The following is a 21,454-nucleotide window of genomic DNA, read 5'->3' as shown; positions in this document are numbered from 1 at the left end:
TGCACACAACAGCACAGGCGCGAGGTGAATGTTGAGACAGAATGTGGACAATTCTGATAAAAGTGAAAGCGAATAATTTAATATAATGTAATACATTAATAGGAGAATGAGCCTAATATCGTCTTGACTATCGACAGAGACTTCTGCTCTCGTCGATGTCTCTGACTATCGTCGATACACAATACTATCGTCTATCGGCACTCCCTACTTTGGGGTAAGCAAAATAGCAGGTTCTATCCAGTGCATTGTATCTCTCATGCCAACAGTGCTGATCCAGACTGTAAACTTCAGTCATATTTTCACTCTAGACATGTTTACTAAGGACTGCCATAGTCCTCATTCTACACACATCATAACATGACTGATTCATTCAACTACCTCTCCAACAAATATCAAACTCCACATAAAACTAGGTCAGAAATATACATATACACACAATAAATATACATACAAGCACAATGCAGCACTTTAGTTGTATAGTCACTATTACAGTATAGAATGTGATGATTTATGATCTAAAAACATCTTCATGCATGATTCATTTTAAGAAAATTGCCCCACCATGACTTCCAACAATAAGAAAAGTCAGACTAATGTATAAAAGGTGATTCTAGGAGTTCATTTTGTGAGGTGGTGTTTTGGTTGCATTTTATTTTATTACACAGATTTGAATAGAGGAGCGTGCAACTGATAGCTGTGCTCTGAGCTGAACATTGCTACCCAGTGCCATCTGTCATAGGCATTCACCACTGGGAAGTGGGATTTAAAAAAAAATACCTCAATGATCCAAACTTTAAAAGTTCTTTATGACTTAACGACTAGTAAAGGAAGGACTCAAACTCAAATAACCTTGTAATCCTAAATCAGGGGCCATATTCACAAAACATTTATCTTTCCACTAAGAGTCTTTCAAAATAACAGTAACAGTTCTTAGGAAAGAGTCTCCTCTTAAGGCTGGAATTCAATACACTACACAATTTTTGCTCTGATTTTCCGCCAGTTTGCAGTCTGGAGAAGTTAATGCTAGATGACGAAAGTCAATGCCAGTATGCAGATTTGAGATTGAGATTTCATACAAATTGTGAAGTATGATGTATGATGGTCACAGACTCCGATTTTTTAGCTTCGAATTATAAATCCATCCAGTCAGAGGAAATGAAACGTTTCATATTTCAGCCGATTTTATAACACATTGTTTTCATCTGTCATACATCTTCTACCAAGGCACACATTTCTGCATGAGTTTTCTTGTTGTGATCGGAAGAACTTGAAAGTCTGATAGTGTGTGATCCTCATTTGTTTAGTACCAGTCTGTGACTATTTACAAAGTCGGTAAGTGTATGATGCCTAGTGTTTTTTTAAAAATCCTGTTCAGATTTTAAGTCATATTGTCTATTCCAACCTTTAAAACTTTTACCAAAGGGCAAGGTTAACCTCGTTACTATGGATGATGTCAACAAGAATGAGGTAGAGTAAGGTATCATGTTGCCACATTCAAATAAAGATTTAAAAATGTAGGCTACTAATTAAACAAGAATAAGTTCAGCTAATTTCCAGCCTCTCACATGTCTGCATCTCATAAACAATAAGCAGATATACATATAAGCAGCCCTTTAAATTAACAGACTAGAATTAAATCATGGCTGATAAGTAAGACGCTGCACAAGTGTAAAAACCAAACTGGCCACGAGAACAGCTGTTATTTCTTGTATACATTTTAGTTCTGAGCTGAAACACAAACTTTGTGAAATATTCTTAGAGCACAAATTTAAGAGTCCTAAAAATGGCAATTTAGGAATTAATTAATTACTTTTAGCCTTAAGATGTTTTGAGAATGTGGCTTTGAGAAAAGCCTCTCTTAATAAGGTCTAGCAATGTCTACGATTCAAGTGATTTGAGTAACAAAGCCTTGTCAGTAAGGTAAGGAAGAACACATTATTTCCATTTCTTACCTTTCCACTGCATTAAAGGTCCCCTTCTTCATGATCCCATGTTTTAAACTTTAGTTAGTGTGTAATGTTGTTGTTAGAGTATAAATAATATCTGTAAAATTCTAAAGCTCAAAGTTCAATGACAAGCGAGATATTTTATTTAACAGAATTAGCCTACATCGAACGACCTGTTTGGACTACATCCCTCTAGTTCCTGCAGTAATAATGTCACTAAAACAGTTTTTTGACTAACCTCCGCCCACATGAATTCACAAACAGGGGGCGTGGTCTTGTTGCGCTCCGACGAGTCCAATCATCTTTGTTTGGGCTTCACAGGAACGCTGTACTTTGAGATTAATGGTTACAATTTATGTTTAACTCTGTTCCCGAAAATTATAATCCACATGCAAAGCTATGCGCAGCACATTTTGCAGAGGACAGCCTCCTCAATCTCAATCAGTTTAATGCCGGATTTTTAAGTTTAATCGCAAAAAGATTATTCCTGAAAGATGGAGCAGTTCCCTCTTTGTCTGGAGAAGGCATTGTTTATGGACCACAACCGGTAAGTGTATTTTATTATTTAAGTTGGTGCGTTTAACAGTTTCTGTAACTTACTACAGAAAGGGCAACGCTGTTTAGCTTTGTTAACTAGATGTTAGGGCTGTGCAAAAAATCGAATGCGATTTTCATGCGCATTTCGTCAGTAAAAACGCTCCTGTGACTATAAATACATCTCCAGCACATGCTCTTGCCCACTTGCTTCTCAAAACTAGCCCAATCATGTTACCAGGAGGTCGAATCACAACACAGGAACCGCTGGCCCAATCAGAACTCTTACATATTTCTGAAGGAGGGACTTTATAGAACAAGGAAGACATCAGCCCGTTTTTGTGACAGTGAAAACAGCGGTAAACAGATAGGTGAATTGTGTGAAAAATACTGCCTTTTTACACGCGAAACATGAACACGTTATATTGCACACAATAAACACAATTCGCTTTAAAAAAGCGGGAAAACGGGACCTTTAACACTGAATTCCTGAATGCTTGTTCTATTCCCATCTGAAGGTTAGTTGTGTATTTGTAACATACCATTACTATTCATTGCTAACCTTTTCAGCGTGGCTCAGTAGTTCAGCTCTCCAATGACTTCAGACATGTTCCAGGTAAACAGGTAATCACACTTTTTTTTCCCCCAGAAGATTGATACAGGTCTTGAATGAGACATGGGGCAGCTAGAGCACCACTCAGGCATGTCCAAAAGTTCAGGTTAATACAAGCATTTTACCCTGCTAGGTTATATGTGGATAGAATTGTTTCCCTAGACAGCCACATTCTGGATTGCTCTTCATGCTGTTTCCAGAACGGTGCTTTTTCTGATTTGTTTTGATTATGGTTGATTACTGTAGTGCGTATGTTTAATGTTAACTGTCCTCTTGGATAAATGTGCAGGGAGTTCTGGGATTTTTGTACAATGCTATTCTCACAGGCAATCACAGTACATTGTGTTTTTCTGCGTGAGCCGGATATATTTGTGTATGGCCTTAAATTTGCAAAGACAATCCTGAATAATGTGAGGTAGAAAAGTCCTAATTAGTCAGATGTAAAAGCAATGGTCCTTACTAAAATATGTTTTGTTTTAAAATTAATTAATACTTTTATTCAGCAAAAATGCATTAAACTGATAAAAAAAGTGGCTGTTAAGAGATTTATAATGTAACAAACGATTTTGATTTTAAATAATATGCTGTTCTTTTGAACTTTCTACTTCCAGAAAATCCGGAAAACAACCACAATAATGGTTTCCACAAAAATATTAAGCAGAACTCTTGTAACTTTTAAATATTTATAATAAAACGAAATGGTCCTTAAACAGCAAATCAGCATATTAGAATGATTTCTGAAGGATCACGTGATGCTGAAAACTGTAATAATGACTGCTGAATAATATTCAAATAAATAGACACAAAGCTAGATTGATAATTATAGAAGGTTAAATAAATATTGGTGGAACATGTTATATTAGTTTTTGCTTTCATTCATAAAATAATAACATCATGTCAATCTAGTTAAATATATAACATTTCCAATGAAAGTATTAGCGTGAAGAAAACAAATCATAGAAATTTAGATCAGGGATATTCTGAGCTAAAATAATGCAGAGAGGAAAATGAATAAACTATGCACATTTGTCTGAGAGACAGACTTGTTATTCGAGTTTGGAACAGGCCGGGTTTACTGCTTTAAAAAAAAAAAGCTATTCTAATGGCTTTTTATTGTAGTCCTATTTGTTTTAAAATGCAGAGATAAATCCTGTTGAGTCATCCAATAAGAAAAATAAGAGGTGAAGCACATCTTGCTGCATCTAATTGTCTATAAACGTTCCGGAAAATGTGTTTGCAAACAGTATTTTTGTATTCTTTAACCGCAAGTGTAAATTAAAAGGCTTTCTTGGGTATAAAGGCACAAGAGGTGAGCCACTTGTGTGGGTAATTTGGCTTTGAATGGAGCTGTCACTGTCTGAGATGATGTTGGCAATGGAGGTATGCCTTTTCAGATGAATCACATGCTTTTCATAGCCACGGGAGGAGTTCGGCCTGCCATCAAAACACCACTTTGATGTTCATCGGCAGCACATGAAGATCGCCGGCAAATGAGGTTTGGTGAATAATGGGAAAGACCGAATGCTGGAGTGAGATAACACCTCAGAGCTCCATTGTGTCAAAGTGTGAAAGACTAAAGCCTGTCTTCTTGTACATATCTGACTTACACTCTGTAGGAGTGCTGTGGGTCTCTTTGTGAAGCTGTCCATTAAGTTTCCATGCAGATGAGATGATTTGAAGATTGTGAATAATAATGAATTATGCTTTAAAGTGAGTATCCGAAAGGTTAAAGCTCTATGAGATGCTACATACAAAGGCTCCTGACTGGCTCTTATATTTTAACTTAAGGGGTTTCGAGCTTTTTGATGCCAAGGATCTCTAAATAAAATTGTTGCTTTGTGAGGAATCACTTTTTAAATGATAAAGGCACCTATATATTTTCATATAAGACTTGTTTGTCATTTATACTTTGTGAATTTTATTTACATTGTTTTATAAAATTAGGTTTAACATTGGCAAATTATTACATTATTATCTGTAAAGTATTTACTTTCCATTAAGATAATTTGTATTCAATAATATAGTATTAAATAGTATTTAGTATTAAATATATATATTTTTATAAAAATAATTTGTTATACTGTATATTAATTAATTATTAAAACAAGGGCTGTCTTTAGAAAGTAGAATTAAACATCATCAAAATGTCAAATGATAACGCGTCTGATGATGATGATTGTGTAAAACATATTTGTCCATATTCGTCTACGTTGAAACTTTTACTCTGACAGCCCTTAAAAATTAATTTTGTAAAACACACAATGCGCCATTTTGTCAAACAGACAAACCAGACAGGAAAGACATCTTTCCGTGGTTGAAATAAAATACCTTCTGATGTTCATTCGTGTTTATTTTGTGCTTTAAGTAAATATGAAAAATGTATCAGTTTACATGCCACTGGAACTGATCTGTCACGACATATTAAAGAGCCACAAAACAGTATTTATTGTTTGAATTTCTTAAAACTATATATATATATATATATATATATATATATATATATATATATATATATATATATATATATATATAAAATATTTGAAACCTAAGCTTCATACCAAAAGTATGCGAAGGGTCAATTGAAAGAGATGTCACTTCCCGTTAGTGAGAGTGCCTCTGTCTTTTTATGCCCATCCTTTTAATTTGCAATATCATTCATCAAGAGCAAACAAGACTGAGTCATACATAAGAAAACAATTTTATCACTGGGAAATGGGCACAGACTGTCAGGACTTTACTAGGCAGGCTTTACTGAGAGAATTTAAGGTGCTATAAAGTGCCAGAACGCTGCGCTTTATAATGAAAATGTAGTTTTTACAAACGCTAGAGGTGAGACTCTGCATATGCCAGTATTTGGAGTTTATTTACGCAAAGGACGAGAGCGATCCCCAAAGGAAAGGCCTATGAGGGAGACTTTTGGTTTCCATGGAAACTGGCAAGATGGCCCAAAAGAAAAGCAATGGTGAATCATCAGGTGGCTCCTGATCCAGATGTCTACAGATGAGCTTCTGTACTTTACAAAACAGTAAACATCAATGATGAATTTCATTCAACTTGTTAATATGTCCGGATCATTTCATCATAGAACCTCATCCCAAAGAAGCTCATCTTATTAAAAACAGCATAAAAAAATAAAATAAAAAAATACTCAAACCCTCATCCCAGGTCTCAGTTAAACCCTTCCAAACTCTTAAATCACCCATCCTCCTTCTAGCTGTGAATGAAGCCATTACTGCAGCATTTAAGCACAGAAATGTGACCTTTCAAGCGCGGACTCTCTGCCTCATTAATTCACATGGAGTACAGACAAATCTGGGAGCCTCCAAACTCAGGGCTGCAATCTCGGCGGGAAAAGCCTGTGATTCCCACAATAACTACCTGCTCTCGCCGCTCTGACCTGTCTAGATGTCTCCACTTAAAAACCTAGTTGGAGTCAAGCTTTTTAGTGTCTTGCAACATCAAAGTTTCAGGGATAATAAAGCATTTAAAGAAAAAGTCTAAGCAAAACCTGGAGTATAATTATCTCAAAATGTATTAAATCCTGTTTACTAATTTATACTGATCAGCCGAAGAATCTTTCAATTCAGTCACATAAATTTTTGTTAATTCGCCCTTTGAACTTAAAAAATACAAATTAACACCTGTAGAGGAGTTACCAGTTACAGTCTAAACATCTGGCATTACATTTTTTTTAAAATCACATTAAATCATCTTGTTTAACCGACAAGATGTGAGGCATTACTTAGGACTGCACAATTATGACAAAAATCATAATTTTCTATTATTCCCATGAAATTTATATTTTGCGATTATTAATTATGATTATCACAATTTACATTGAACAATGTTTATATCATACAATATTTTATGTAAATAAAAAAGCTGAAAACACTTACTGAAAAACTTTTAGTGCTTTTATATAGTATTAAGCCTCAAATGTGATAAATATGAATGGTATTATAGTGTTATGCTAAAACTAAAATTAAAACAAAGATAACATGTATAAGAAAAAAAACATCTTAAGTATGCAGAATAACGTAAGTGTATTTTGAACGACTAATTGCCACTTTGAGCAATTATATAATTGTGGCATCCATAATTGTAATTGCGATTAGAAATTCGGTTAATTGATCAGCAATAGGATTACGGTTGTCCCCACTTGTATCCTTTACTATAATCCATGTTCTTATAAACTGATACAAAACTGAATATTACAAGGTCAAATAAAAAGCACTTTTATAATCAGTATATGATGTTCAAATGAAAATGTATGAGATCCAATAAATTGGTATCAAGTGATGAATTCTTAATTAGATACAAGCTCATCTGGCCAAAATATTGGGACATAAGTTAAAATTTTTCCCCCTTCCAAAGGACATTTTTCCTTTATATACTGGTGTATCTGAAACAGAGACTGATGGTAGTTAGAGTAACAGCTTCCTTTGCAAGCAGTTTTCTAATGGAAATCTAATTCATATTAAGTAAGAGTTCATCAACACCAAATTGAAATCTGATTCCCATTTAATGCTTTATCGGCCCAAATAAATTGTTAAATACTGTCAAAGACCAAAAAGTGCTCTGTCAGTAATCAATGGCCATTTGTGTTCCTGACAGCATGCACAGCATTGAGGTGAATGTGTGTAGGACGTTAGTTAAATTAGCTACACAGTATTGTTTTTCATTTACTGATATTTATTCCATTAACCATGATGTGATAAAATCAAAATGTCCATTTATGTGCAAAGCTTGTACTTTTGACCCTTATTATCTGACACATTAAACCATTTTCTTATATTTGCAACATTTCACTTGAAGGACAATGCCAAGTGGGTTCTCTACTCAGGCAACATGGTTAATCTGCTTTTAATGGATTTGAGGGATATTGTGTGTGTAACGCAGCTGTTATGTAATGATACACACAAGTGGAGACTAATGTTCCTCTGTGGTGTAATCTTTACTGCCACTTTGTCTGTGCTATTATCCTAATGCAGCATTTCAATCACCACACAGGGTTTCAATGCAAACCAAAACAATCAAGCTCTATAAAAAACAACCTATTTCGCAACAGTCATGTTTGTGCGGCAGTAAATGTCACTCAGAAAGGGCCAATGACATCTCAGCTGGGGTGAAATCACCAGACAACACTGTATGAGACAAAGGGGTGGCCAAAATAAAGACATGAAAAACTTTAAAATGTTTGCAAAGGTGAGTAGGTTTGCATAGGTTGATTAGCAGTTGGCACCAAACTAAAGGCCTCTAGAAACTGCCACTTTGAATTATGATCCAAGGCAATAATGAGGGGTATAAAGATTCAGATTACAAAAACTGTAAAAAGTTTGTGTAAAACTATTCAGAAGTGTATATTTAGTGTTTCATACATTAAAAACTTTTTTATTTACTACCTACTTAGTTACTACCCCACATATCCAAATGGCTATCCAAAGATAGATGCTAATTAAATAAAAACAAATTCCCACTTCTTATCCAAGGCCAGTGCACGTCACTTTTTACTCCCAAAAACATTGGCGAAAACAAATGGATGCTCTCTGTCCCCCTGTTTCTGTAAGCAACAGTTAAGCAGGTTGAGGGAACTGTAATGGGATCAGGAGCCAGCTAATTGGAGTGATTAGATCCTGATAATTGCTCTGCAGGGTCACATAATGTCCAAGGAATATAATGGCATTTTACAGGATAAAGTAAACATTGTTCTCTTAATATACTGCCATATTCCCGAGTTCTGATACATGGGAACAGGAACAGAGAGGTTTCACAAACACCCAAACCACCAGATCAAAACACATCAGTCTTGGAGGACAAAGTGAGAAGTATATTTCTACCTCCTTCACCAGTCCTTCAACTGGACACTTTTCATTTTGATGAATGCCATAATATTCAGTACTTGTATGGCAGCAATCCAAGAATCATTGAAGCTGTTGAAGGCAAATGGTTGTTCAGCGTGTAATTACTGTATGTCTCAGACTCAGCACTACATAGGGGCCTGGTGTGGGCATGACACACCCAGTTGCAACTGGATCATGGGAAATCATGTAACCATGAACACTTACTTAGGAAAACATCTACATTCTCTCTTTTTCCTTATTAAAGTAGGATCTCAGTTCAATCACCGCTGACATTCTTGAAAAGCCCTCATTAAACTTGGTTGGTTTGCTTCGTTTGCCACCTTCTCTGTTTTCCTTTTCTTCTGACCCAACTTATACACCATAGGAACAATGTTTTTACTCTCAATATGTGAATGCATCTTTTTGGGTGACAACCCCTGTTAACCTTGTTACTAATAACCAAATCACTTCTTTATGATAGATAAACTAACTGTTATGCACCAGTGGTAGCCCAACACAAACAGTGAGTGTTCAGACACAATTGTCAACTTCTTGAATTCTACAGATTCCTTGACATATAAAATTCTCACCAAGTATAGATTATGATTGGGTACCTGAGTGTTTTGCGAACCATATCTTCATCAGTTATCCCATAATACGTCAGGGTCTCACTCCAGACAGGGTTGAGAGTGTTGCGTAGGGTCTTGGTGCGGAGCTTATTGGCCTGGAAGAGATGACAGATTTGCTTGTAGATTAATGGTTGTGTTCACCGGCACTATTTCACAACATGAGCACTAGCTAAGAAGCCAGACCTTCAAGATCTGATACTGTTCATATTTTTATAATAAAATTACACGAATCAGGGCTTTAAATTCTGTATTAGACATGTACCACATTCTGATAACAGGATTGCAAAATGGCAAACCTCATTTAGAATTAATAGAAATAAAACAGCTCATATAATATTTAGTTTGACCTTCCAAGATTGGCAATCATCATTTTATAAATCTTAAAGGGATAGTTCACCCAAAAATGAAAATGTTATGTTTATCTGCTTACCCCCAGGGCATCCAAGATGTAGGTGATGTTGTTTCTTTAGCAGAACAAAAACAAATCAATTAAAAAAAGATTTTTAACTTTTACAGTTTGTCAGTCATGTAATGGAAGTGGATGGTAATCACGGCTTTGAGACAAAAAAATAAAAATATACCAACAAAACCAAATTAAACCCTGTGGCTCATGACGACACATTGATGTGTGTATGGGCATTGACACTGACTCTATCTACAATCTCAATTAGGAGTGTCAATGGTCCATTTGAGAGATAAGTGGTAGTAATGCACTTATAAGTCTGTGATCCGCAGTAAAGCAAGAAGAAGAAGACGACTCATCACGGGCTGGCTGTTGAGAACATTCTCAGGACAGTTCGGAAATTGCGGTGAATCAGAGGTAAAAAAAACGATATCAGTACTGTTCAGTTTCTTGCACCGTTTAATTTGGTTTCGTTTGTGTATGTTTTTTTTACTCATAAAGCCATGATTCCCATTCACTTCCATTATATGATTGACAGACTGCAACAGTTAAAAACCTTTGTTTGTGTTCTACTGAAGAAACTAAGAAACCTACATCTTGCATGCCCTGGGGGTAAGTAGATAAACATCAAATTTTCATTTTTGGGTGAACTATCCCTTAAAGCACCTTCTTGCACCATTTATTGAAAAAGGAGACTAAACGTGTGTCCTATGTTGTAGCCTGTGCATAGAAAAAGTTCAACACAATGATTAAAGCAGGTGCAATTAACGCCTTGGACTTTGTTTCATTTGGCACAAACCCCTTGAGGTGTTTCCTAATCCTCAAGGGTTAACTCAGATATCCTGTCCCATTCAATTACTCCGTAACCCTGTGAAGGAGAGTTCAGCTATACTGTAGGACGTACTGTATGATTCATACAGAAGGAGAATGACTTGGAGGAGTCTTATGTCGTCAGTAGCTAAGTGGATTGTTGGCAGGATGGGCAAGGAGGTTACCGGTCAAAAAACAGATGAATTATAAGAAGAACCATGATGATAATTTGTAGAGCACAGAGGTTGTTCAGTGACGAGAAAAAAAAGTGTCATTTAAGATCTCAATGTAGCACTGGCCAGTTTGGTTAATGTACTCTAGACTCATGTAGAGACAGAAAGAGTTGCTTTTAAGAGTTCATTTGAAGTTGAATAGCTCAGGCTCAAGAGTCTGAGGTAAAGAAGTTGTGTTGTCTCATAATGATTTTTGAGCCTGCATCCATCCTTTCATTATTTAAAACAAAATGCACAAAAAACATATCGTTTATAAGTCACCTTACGTCTGATATGTTACTGAAGTTTACTTATGTGATCAAAATTGTACTACAGATAAAGCTTGTTCTGAAAACAGAGTAGAATAGCATAAAATAAGATATCGCAGTACAATGTGTCTACACTCCAAACAAGATGCTGTGTTAGAGTCTATATTTTATTCAGAATAATATATTAGTCTGAATCATTTTAAGTCATCCTGTGGCCCCCTAGGAATTTTCATGAGGCCCCCTAATGGGCACAAGCCCTCTGTTTGAGAACCACCACCTTAAAACATATTAATCATATAATTACAAACCTCCTTGCATTGTATAAAACAAAACAACTCCAAGGGGAGAGCAGGCACATACCTTACTAGCTCCAGGCAGCAGGTGCAGCTTAACATAGGGATCTGACAGCCCATTGTGATCCATTGGTTTGAGTCCCTGACAAAGAGTGAAAGAAGAAAATTGACTTATGAAAACAACCACTGTTAGACATCCTCAGAAGTCAACAGCATAAAACTGTCAAGCCTGATAGATTCCACAGGCTTTAGATATCCGATTCATGTCAAATTCCTGCTTTTTCTAACAAGACGCACTGTTTTAGATCCGGCCAAATAAGCTAATTAGAAACACTGGAGGTGGTGCCGTGCCATGACAGCAGAGCACTCTCCTAAAGCTCTCAGCTTTCTATTAACATGCATTTTAGTATGGGCAAAAAGCTTAAGCACTTTGGGCATAAAAAGCCCAATCGCTGTGTGGACAAGGCAGAAATATCAGATGTGCAATCATCCAAAAATGAACTAAGTATTTGCCCCACAGTATTTGTAGTGGGATTCAGTGAGGTGGCATTGGACTTTGGATTCAAATGTCTGCGTAGATCTTAAGGCCAGTCAATAGCACAGAGGGTCTTTTCAACACTGTAGTTAACCATCACATTCACAGTCAGAGAATGGCACTTCAATCTCTCAGAAACCATGAGGGGAATGTTTTTGATAATGGTTTTTAGTTTAGCTGTCTGCATAATGCAGCTTTGCAGCAAGAGTTCAGAAAAGTGTTATCTTCAGTACACAACAGTCAAGAGTGCTTTTGCACTAATAAAATCAAGTCGAATCCCACAGAGAGCTGCTGCTGAAAGAGCTTCAGGTCTTTCCAGAAATGTCTGGCATGAAATTGTCTTTCTTTGAATGTTCAGCAGAACCAAGTTAGTGAGAGAAAGAAAAGAAAACAAAAATACGTAAAGGACAAACATTATTCTGTTTCTTATTAATGCTGTCAATATTTAATTTTTTGTAGTTAGTATGTTCTTCTGCAGCAGTTCTCAGCTGGTCTTCTTTTTAACCCCAGAGCAATTCTGCCATACATCTATTTCCAGCATTTATTGATTTATTTTTTATTATTTCTGTGTATTGAACACATCAGGGAAACCTGTGCTGCAGAGCTTGAATCAGTTCAACCGGTGTTTAGAAAGAGCACAAAAGATATGGAACAGTTGAAACATTTAACTAATCTCATAAGGTAACATGTTAAATTTGACAACAGCATTCATTAATCTACAGTGTATCCCAAGTTGTTTTGTTTTACAACATTAAAACACAATGCAACTTTATAAATAATAGACCAGAGTCTGTATGTGGATCTCTTATCAACTTTGCACATCTGGCCACTGCATTTCTTCCTCATTCATACTTCGCTCAAACTCAGTTTGACTGACATGTGAACACAACCACTCCAGGACATAAATGTTGTTTTTCAGTTATTTCTGTGTATCTTTGGATTTACGCTTGTCTTTATCCTGCTGGAAAATAAATGTTCTGCCAAGCCGGAGGTATCTTGCGGCCTTCATCAGGTTTTCCTCTAGGATTTGCCTATATTGTACTGCTTTTATTTATTTCTTTTTTACCCTCCATCCTCACAAGCCTTCCAGGCATTCCCACAGCATGATGCTGCCACCACTGTGCTTCACTGTGGGGATGGTGTATTTCTGATGTGCAGTGTTTGACTTATGCCAAACATGCCGTTTATTCTAATGGCCAAACATCTTTATTTTGGTCTCATCAGACCACAGAACCTTTTTCCAACTGGCTTCAGTGTTCCCCGCATGCTGTGCTGAGATACATATATATTTTTTACACAGTGGATGAATCTATGACACTCTCCCATTGAGATGTAGCCCTGGAGCAACAGTTAAATGTGCAATATCTCCAATCTCAGCAATTAAAGATTGTTATTCCTTCAGAATTCCCATTTTGCCTTCCGGATAGAGGTGGATTTATATTTCAATTAAATTCTGCTCTTTCAAACTTTATATTCAATTAACAAATCCTAAAAATGTTTTCCACAAAAATATTAAGCAGCACAACTGTTTTCAACATTGATAATAATATGAACGTTTCTTAATAGTCTTTCAGAAAAATTGCGAAATTTCCTCACCATTAAGTTGATCCAAACCTGTATGAATTGTTTTCTTCTGTTGAACATAAAATAAGAAATATTTGAAGAATATGGGTAATCAAACAGTTGATGGACCTCACTGACTTCCACAGTATTGTAAAGGGGTCCACTGTTTGGTTACCCATATTCTTCAAAATATTTCATGTTAAACAGAAGAAATTCATACAGGATAGAAACAACTTAAGGTTAAGTAAAAGATGACAGTTTTTGGCTGAACTATCGCTTTAATTACCAAATAAGTATTTTTGAATGATTTCTGAAGGATCAAGTGACACTGAAGGCTGGAGTAAAGGAGCTTTGCTGTCACTGGAAAAAACGACATTTTACATTATATTAATATAAAAAAAGGTTATTTTAAATATACACTACAGTATATATTAAATATATTAACTAGTACTTTTACTGTATTGTATGATCAAATGAATGCAGCATTGATAAGCAAGAGGGACTTGATGAGATAAAATGATAAAATGTTTCTGTTGATGAGTGCCATAAAAACTAAGAACAACAAAATATGAAAAAGGCCACTACTTTTCATAGACATTGTACATACAAAATAAAAGTACTAAATAAACTTTTTTTATTCCACCATTTTTCTGGTATGTCAGTAGTCAGTAGGTCTATTGAATTTCATCATTTAAACATCACAAGCTAAAATTAATCACAGACAGATTAGAATAGATTCAGCATATTGTGCAAATGTGTATATCCATGCTTTAGTGATGCATTTATTTTCCCAGCAGGCATTTAATTTTTTCTCCAGGTAGGGTTTCTGAACGGTCCTCCAGACAGCCCCTCAAACTCCTGTGTGCAGTCATGTGTGAGATGAGCAGACCTCAGAGGGCCAAAGAAAGGACCAGACTCTCCAGCCTAACATATATGGGCTGTCCGAACCACAACCCTAATGAGTTATTTTCTGCTTCTGTGAGTTATGTAGTTTCAAGTTGTCAAAGAGACTTGCTTCACACCTCTCTCTCCACTTTTGTTTAGCTTGTGGGTACATGGAGGAAGCACATAAAGACATAAATAATCATCACTGTTGCATTTTACACAACAACAGCGCCTGAGAAATAAAACAAATGAACATAAGGGGGTGTGAAAAAAATCTCTGCATGGGCAAAAGTACATGGCAGGAGAGGTGACAGGCGAAAAATAGTGTCTAGTCAAACAAAATCTTACAAGTTTACAAACTGTTGCTTGGTAAAGAATGTTGAAGACATAGGGTGTGCGATATGATTTTTGATCGTAGACAATAAAAATTTCTCCACGATCTGCTTTTAAAGAAATATGGTAGTATCATGCTACAGCGCACATTCTGTCAGCTGCAGTTCTGGCGCCTCTGTCATATACTGTACAATACCACATGCATTCACGGCAGCGTTAACTCTAACTATTATTTGCATGTGCTTTTAAATGTTTTATTCGCGCGCTGGTCTGACCTTTGCTTTTTCTGAGTGCCACATACACCCAAAGCGCACACGCTAAAGCCTGTCAAACAGTGCCTGATTATTACTAGTTAACTAAGTTATCTTTTGTGCTAAAACTGTAAAAACATCAAGGTTTAAATGTAGACTCGTTTATGTCTTAAATGAAAGTAAAAGGTCATAGGAAAACGTATACGTGCCTGTATATTAGATGCGTAATGGGATGTTATTCTAACAGGAGTAGAAGGGCTGGCTCTAAGCATATTTGATAAATTAATTTGTATTCTTAAGTATAAAAAAAAAACAACTTAAATTAGATTTGAAAATTAACTCTGATCAAAATTAGAGAAAACTCTTACAGATAAGGTGCTGGTGCTATTGTCCTTAGTTATAGAAATTAACACCTGCCAAATGCGGGTAAAAATTCACTGTGGTGGGTAACATTGTTAAATCACTAGCCAGTTTGGTGGCTTAGGCTACTTTTCTTCACTCATAAAATTGTTAATGTAAGTTAATGTAAGCCAAATCCGTTCCGATTTAGTGCAAATACTGAACTCTTGAGTCATCATATTATATTAAATACAGCCTAATTGCGCAGCATCTGTGTATACTTAGCTTACTTTAACAAACCCTTCACCTCAGAACAACTAATGGCACACTGGTTTCCTTTGCATTGAGGGATTAAAAAAAAAGTTGGGGAACAGATTGGAGTGACAGACACAGTGATGAAGCTCGTATGTGTTTGCAGTACACAAGCCACGGACAGTTAAGAAAGCTGACTCTACTGTGTGACCCTGTCTCTCTCTCTCACACACATGCTCGCGGGTGCACACACACTCACGACAGCCAAAACTCTGCATTTAAACATTCAATAGCAAATACTTAAACTAATAACAAAACATACTTCCAATAGCGGATTCAGAAGTGCCAGATTGTCGTAGCAAAGTCAGAATAACCTCCTCTCCTAGGTTCAGAAACAGTCATCCATAAAATGCGTTGCTGTTCTGTTGTAAGTAATCTTAAATATTCCTAAATGCATCTACTTTCGGAAGGCCAAAAAAAGTGCTTTTGCCTAGATACACACAGGTTACTGAAACCACATCTTCTGTTTGCATGAACATTTGGGCGACATTAAGCAAATATTTCCACATCGTGATGTAGACACGTGAGGGCGTGTTTGAATGAGCCGTTTTAGGGGGCGTGGCAGAATCTTAACTTTGATAAAGAATATCTCTTTGGATTTGAGACTTTAGTCTTTGCAACTTTACAGATCTTCTTTATGCAACAAAAGCTTGTAACACTCCAAAGAGAAAGGTAAAATTGAAATAGCATAATATGACCCCCTTTAATAAAAATCATTGTGTAATTTATAGTATATGTATTTATTAAGTTTATATATTTATGAATTGTTTTATTTTCATATTTATTCATTCAATTTCCTGAATTCTACTGTTAAATACACCTACTGTACCTGAAAAATAAATCATTGTTTTTTTTATTTGTATATTATGTGTATTTGTCATTTTTTTTATAACAAATATAGAATAATGATTTTTTTTTTTTATCTTCACACACTTTGTCCTAAATGTCTGCCAATCTTTTTTAATAGATTTTTAAAATAGGGAAATTAGTTTGTAACTTGCAAAATAGTAGTAATCCAACATCAAAAAGATTTGTGATAAAATTGTGAATTTCCTGAAAAACAGGAATTCAGACACAGCCTGGCTTGTCAAAAATGCAGACATCCCTCCCTTCAAGTTATTTGCTCCTACTGTTGGCCCATAACAGGACAACCCGTGAATGCCGGTCTCATCAGAGCTACAAAGCAGTTTTCAAAAATCCACAGGTCCACTCAGCTCTATGTGATTGTGTTTGTGAATATGTTTGTGTGTGCGTGCGTGCAGAGACTGCAGATGGTCGTTCTCTTTGAAGGTGCTGCAGGCTGAAACAGCCACTGAGGTCCACTTCACTATAGAAGAGCACTGACGCAACCATTCACTAAAATAAGGGCGAGCACAAAACTGAAAATCGCTTTCAGCATACGTATGTGATTTCCCACTTCCCCACTGCCATAAATCCAATTCTAATACAGCTGAACCACTTCAATAAGGCAAACACTCAGGGTGTATATATGCATTTGTTAGTAACAACTGAGTTATCTTTGCTCAGTGTTGAGCCAGGCGCTCGGTGTAATTGAGAATTTGTCTTCCGTTTCAGGGCTGCGTGACATATGGTGACTGGTAAACTGTGGTCCTACTGCTCCAAGCAGATCGATAAAGAAAAACAGCCACTGTGTGATTTAATATGGTGCAATGCTGATGCACCCCATTCTCATAGGATATTGAAGGATGTGTTAAATACAGAGGAACTACACTCCTCATCAAAGATCTGTCTGGTAACTGCAAATTGATTGGAGGGGGGCGAGTGGGCGTAACCTTAACGTGCATTTGTAAAGTCACAGCTGACCTTGACTATTCTGGATAAACATAAAACAGAGAAGCAGAGGTCTCCTGAGAACACAGCTTACAATATATGTGTTATTAGACGTCCGATTGCAGTGTTGCCAGTGAATGGATGTTTGATCATAATTATGAAGAAGCAGGAGAAATGACCAGTGTGAAAAGAGATGGGCGGCATGCATCAGTGAGTGCGTGCGAAAGCTGTGCGCGCACCCAATCATTCATAGTGCTTTACTTACTGCTGAACGCTGCCAAGTACGGCATTTCCCTTTCCATCTCCTCATCAACGGCTAACTAGTCAGATCTGTTTCGTCTGCCAAATTATATCTCTTTATTCTTCTGGATAAACATCCTGTTGGAGATGGTCTGCACTTAAAAATGAAAGGGGCGAGATTCTGTAAAAGAAAAGGGCTGGTCGAAATCAAGCGTGTTTCACAAGAGCAGATGGAGGTTCCAGCACAGATGACTCTCAATGGGAGAGAGCTGTACACGCTCCAAACGCCATTGAGCCACACAGAACCTAGCCATAAAGAATTATGGATAAACATTAGTATAGGTTGGAGGTGGGCTTGAAAAACACAGGGTCGAAGAAGGTGTGCGATTAAATGCTAGAGTAACATCTCCATAAGCAGTTATGTTATGACATATACCATCTATACATATATTTTCCAAACCGCCTGTCTTGTGTAGGGTCATAGGGATGCTGGAGTCTATCCCAGAATTATTTATTACTTTTTTTTTGTAGTGTCTGATTACCAATATGCACAAAAATAAAAAATAAATAAAAATAAAAATAAAATTTTGGGGGTCAGCGGGGCCCCAGTGAAGGTTGTACCAATGAGCCCTGTTTGAAATTGTTTAATTTGTATGTTCGTTCGTTTTTATTTATTTGTGCTATTTACACAATGATTTACGTTTTTTTTTTCAAGTTTGTAGGTGTCAAGGTACAGAACCTGAATAATGAAATGTAAAATAGCACTGGATAGTCTTCAATGTAAAAATGAAATATACAATCAAACCAAAATTTATTCAGACACCTTCAACTTTTCTCACATTATTACAGTTTATTTGCTATCGCTTGTAAAATGGTTCTAAAATATGACAAAAACTTAGAGTTAAACTCTGTCAGAACAAATTTGTCTTGATAAAGTCATAACTTGATTACAATCAAAACTACACACAACTGTTATTATGACAATATTTACACAACTATCAATACTTTGTTGACCAATTACAGAGCCATGCTTAATTTTGTTCAGATTGTGGTGTGAAAAGGTTTCATTAGCAATTCAGAAAAAAACACATAAGCAATACATGGTGCTTCATAAGGTGCTGAATAATTTTTTATATAAATTTTTTTTAAATGATGTATGAAGATTCTTTGGGTATAATATGTCACAGTTCACTTAATTTTGCTATACTCACTTACATAAATGTACTATAGTGTCCTGTACCTACTAATCAATTTATATCTGGTGTCTGAATAATTTTTGGTTTGACTGTGCATTAATTCTTGTTAAAACTACAAAGTAATTCAGTCAAGAGCAGTGAGTGATTTTCTTTTATTTTCTTGGATTAACATTACAGCAGCCAGGAGCAAAAAGAAGCAGATTCAGTGTTCAACTGTTTTGAGACGTGTCTCTGCATGAGACCTGAACAACAGAACACTGCGGGTGCTGAATTGGGCTCTTTCACATCTTTTTGTTTGTTCAAACTGCGGTTTGTCTTTGTTCGTTCAAGTGCAGGAGGGACTTCGAGCAGAACTTCGCAGAAGAGAGCTCTGTTCAGTGTCGCTGTCTGTGATACGCAGCTCTCTCTCTGCGTGCGCACCGTGTTAGCACGTCACGTTTGATGTGGTAATTTCACAGTAGGTTTAAAGACTCGTTCTCGCCCTTTACAGATTCGGCTAGGTATACATCCACGCTAAAATATCAAGGTGAAAGTCATCATAGCTTGCTTAGTATAGACCCAGCTCCCAACCCAACTTTGAGAATAGATTAACGGCAATATTTTTTTTTATCGCCCCATAAGAGTCTTACGTTAACGCAGCACACGACTATAACTGCCCACCACTACTATATATATATATATATATATATATATATATATATATATATATATATATATATATATATATATATATTTTTTTTTTTTAAACAAATAACTGACAATTATACAGCAATAAAAACATGCATCAAATACTACCAGTAATAATAAAAACTAATCTTAATAATAATTTATTATAATATTATTAAGAATCCATATCCATAACATGTATTGTTGTTTATGCAATTATATTTAGGCAAAGTTGTTTTTCTAGAAACCATTTTTCTTTTAGTTTTTTTTTGTCCTTTATCTAATGGTCTGGAGTCAGTATTTTTATTTTTATTTTTGGATGCATTAAATTGAGCAAAGTATCAGTAAAGACATTTCTAATGTTAAAGAATAAATATATTTCATAGATGTATAAATGCTGTTCCTTTTTAGCTTTCTGTTCATCAAAGAATCCTGAAAAATGTTTCAACTGTTTCAAAAAGGTTTCAACAACAATACTAACCAGCACAACTATTTTTAGCTGTGATAATAAATCTTTGCTGAGAACCAAATCAACATATTAAAATGATTTAATGTAGCACTGAAGACTGAAGTAATAGAGATTTGTCATTACATGGCTTTAAAATATATTGAAAAAAAAAAAAAAAAAATTATATATATATATATATATATATATATATATATATATATACATACATACACACAAATCCATTATTAGTCAAATAAATGATTTCTACTGGTAACTAGCCATTCATCCTTACCATCGTGCTTGTCAAGTTTTTCTTGGCCCAGTACCTGTTAGAATTTTTTCAGATCATGAATCAGAGCCCATCAAATTGTAGATGTCTGTACAAATAGTCTAAATAAGACGGCGAAAGATTGAATACTGATCTAAAAGATTCAGCCAAGTTACCGATCAAGGCTGTTGAATAGCTGTGAGGGTTAGCTATGTTAAACACAGCATGGCAGCTTTTCCATTGCCTTTCTACCTGATTTATAGTTGTCTTCAGGCTGCTGTTCTGCTCCATGTCAGACACAAATATAAATTAATACCCACATGGATGTGAAAGTGACCAATGGGTTCATCCCATTCTGAAGTCATGAATGTATGTATGGGATCCACGCTGTACTGAAGACCATATGAATATAAACACCCACCCACATGAGAACAAACGAGAGAGATACAGTCTCTGCAGTCTCTTACTATGCATGGCCTTCAGAGTGAAAAATTACCATTCAAGACAGAAATGTACTGTTACACGGTACCAGAAATGAACTAGCTTGAGATAAATGTACCAATTCATCATAAATACTTAATAAAAGGCCATTATTAAACATTATGCTTACATCTGCCCATGGGTAAGCACTTTATCCTAATTGAAGATAATCTGACTTGTCACTGAGTGAGCCAACAAAAAGAAAAGGTGCCAACAGTAAGCAATCAAATGATATCGGCTGTGTCACAGGAAGTCTCAGGACAGATAAAGCTATGACACACGCATAAAGGAGACTGAAAGATCTGGTCTCTAGTCACAAAAAATACTACAATTGCATACAAATGGAATTTAGCTATACTGGTAATATTTTAATCCCAGTATTTCTACTGAAAATATACTTGTATATAAGGAATATCTATCTATCAAAAAGAAAAAGAAACCAGTTCAGAGACTTGTATGATCCTGTCATGTAAAAGATAACACAACTTAAAAAAACAAAACAAACACATAACATACGGATGTAAAAACGGTTCTAATACAGTAGTCTGTTCTTTCATTTTTCAGAGAATACATTACAGCTAGTAATTTTTTTTTCAGT

The 21,454-nt window shown here is 35.8% G+C and overlaps 1 protein-coding gene across 4 annotated transcripts in view; it reads right to left on the bottom strand.

Annotated features, from left to right (window-relative positions):
• The window catches only part of LOC127995703 (double C2-like domain-containing protein beta), a 211,153-nt gene that overhangs the window by 15,216 nt on the left and 174,483 nt on the right, over positions 1–21,454 (bottom strand). For all 4 annotated transcript variants that reach the window (XM_052591892.1, XM_052591893.1, XM_052591894.1 and 1 more), the window contains 2 exons: positions 11,617–11,691; positions 9,548–9,657 (listed from right to left, as the gene is read on the bottom strand). In XM_052591892.1, coding sequence (XP_052447852.1) covers positions 9,548–9,657; positions 11,617–11,691 — 185 coding nt within the window. The remainder of the gene's footprint in view (positions 1–9,547; positions 9,658–11,616; positions 11,692–21,454) is intronic.

This window comes from Carassius gibelio, chromosome A5, assembly GCF_023724105.1.
Source record: "Carassius gibelio isolate Cgi1373 ecotype wild population from Czech Republic chromosome A5, carGib1.2-hapl.c, whole genome shotgun sequence".
NCBI classification, from domain to species: domain Eukaryota; kingdom Metazoa; phylum Chordata; class Actinopteri; order Cypriniformes; family Cyprinidae; genus Carassius; species Carassius gibelio.
Note: the sequence above shows the minus strand (reverse complement) of the source record. Positions and strands in the feature narration are given on the sequence as shown.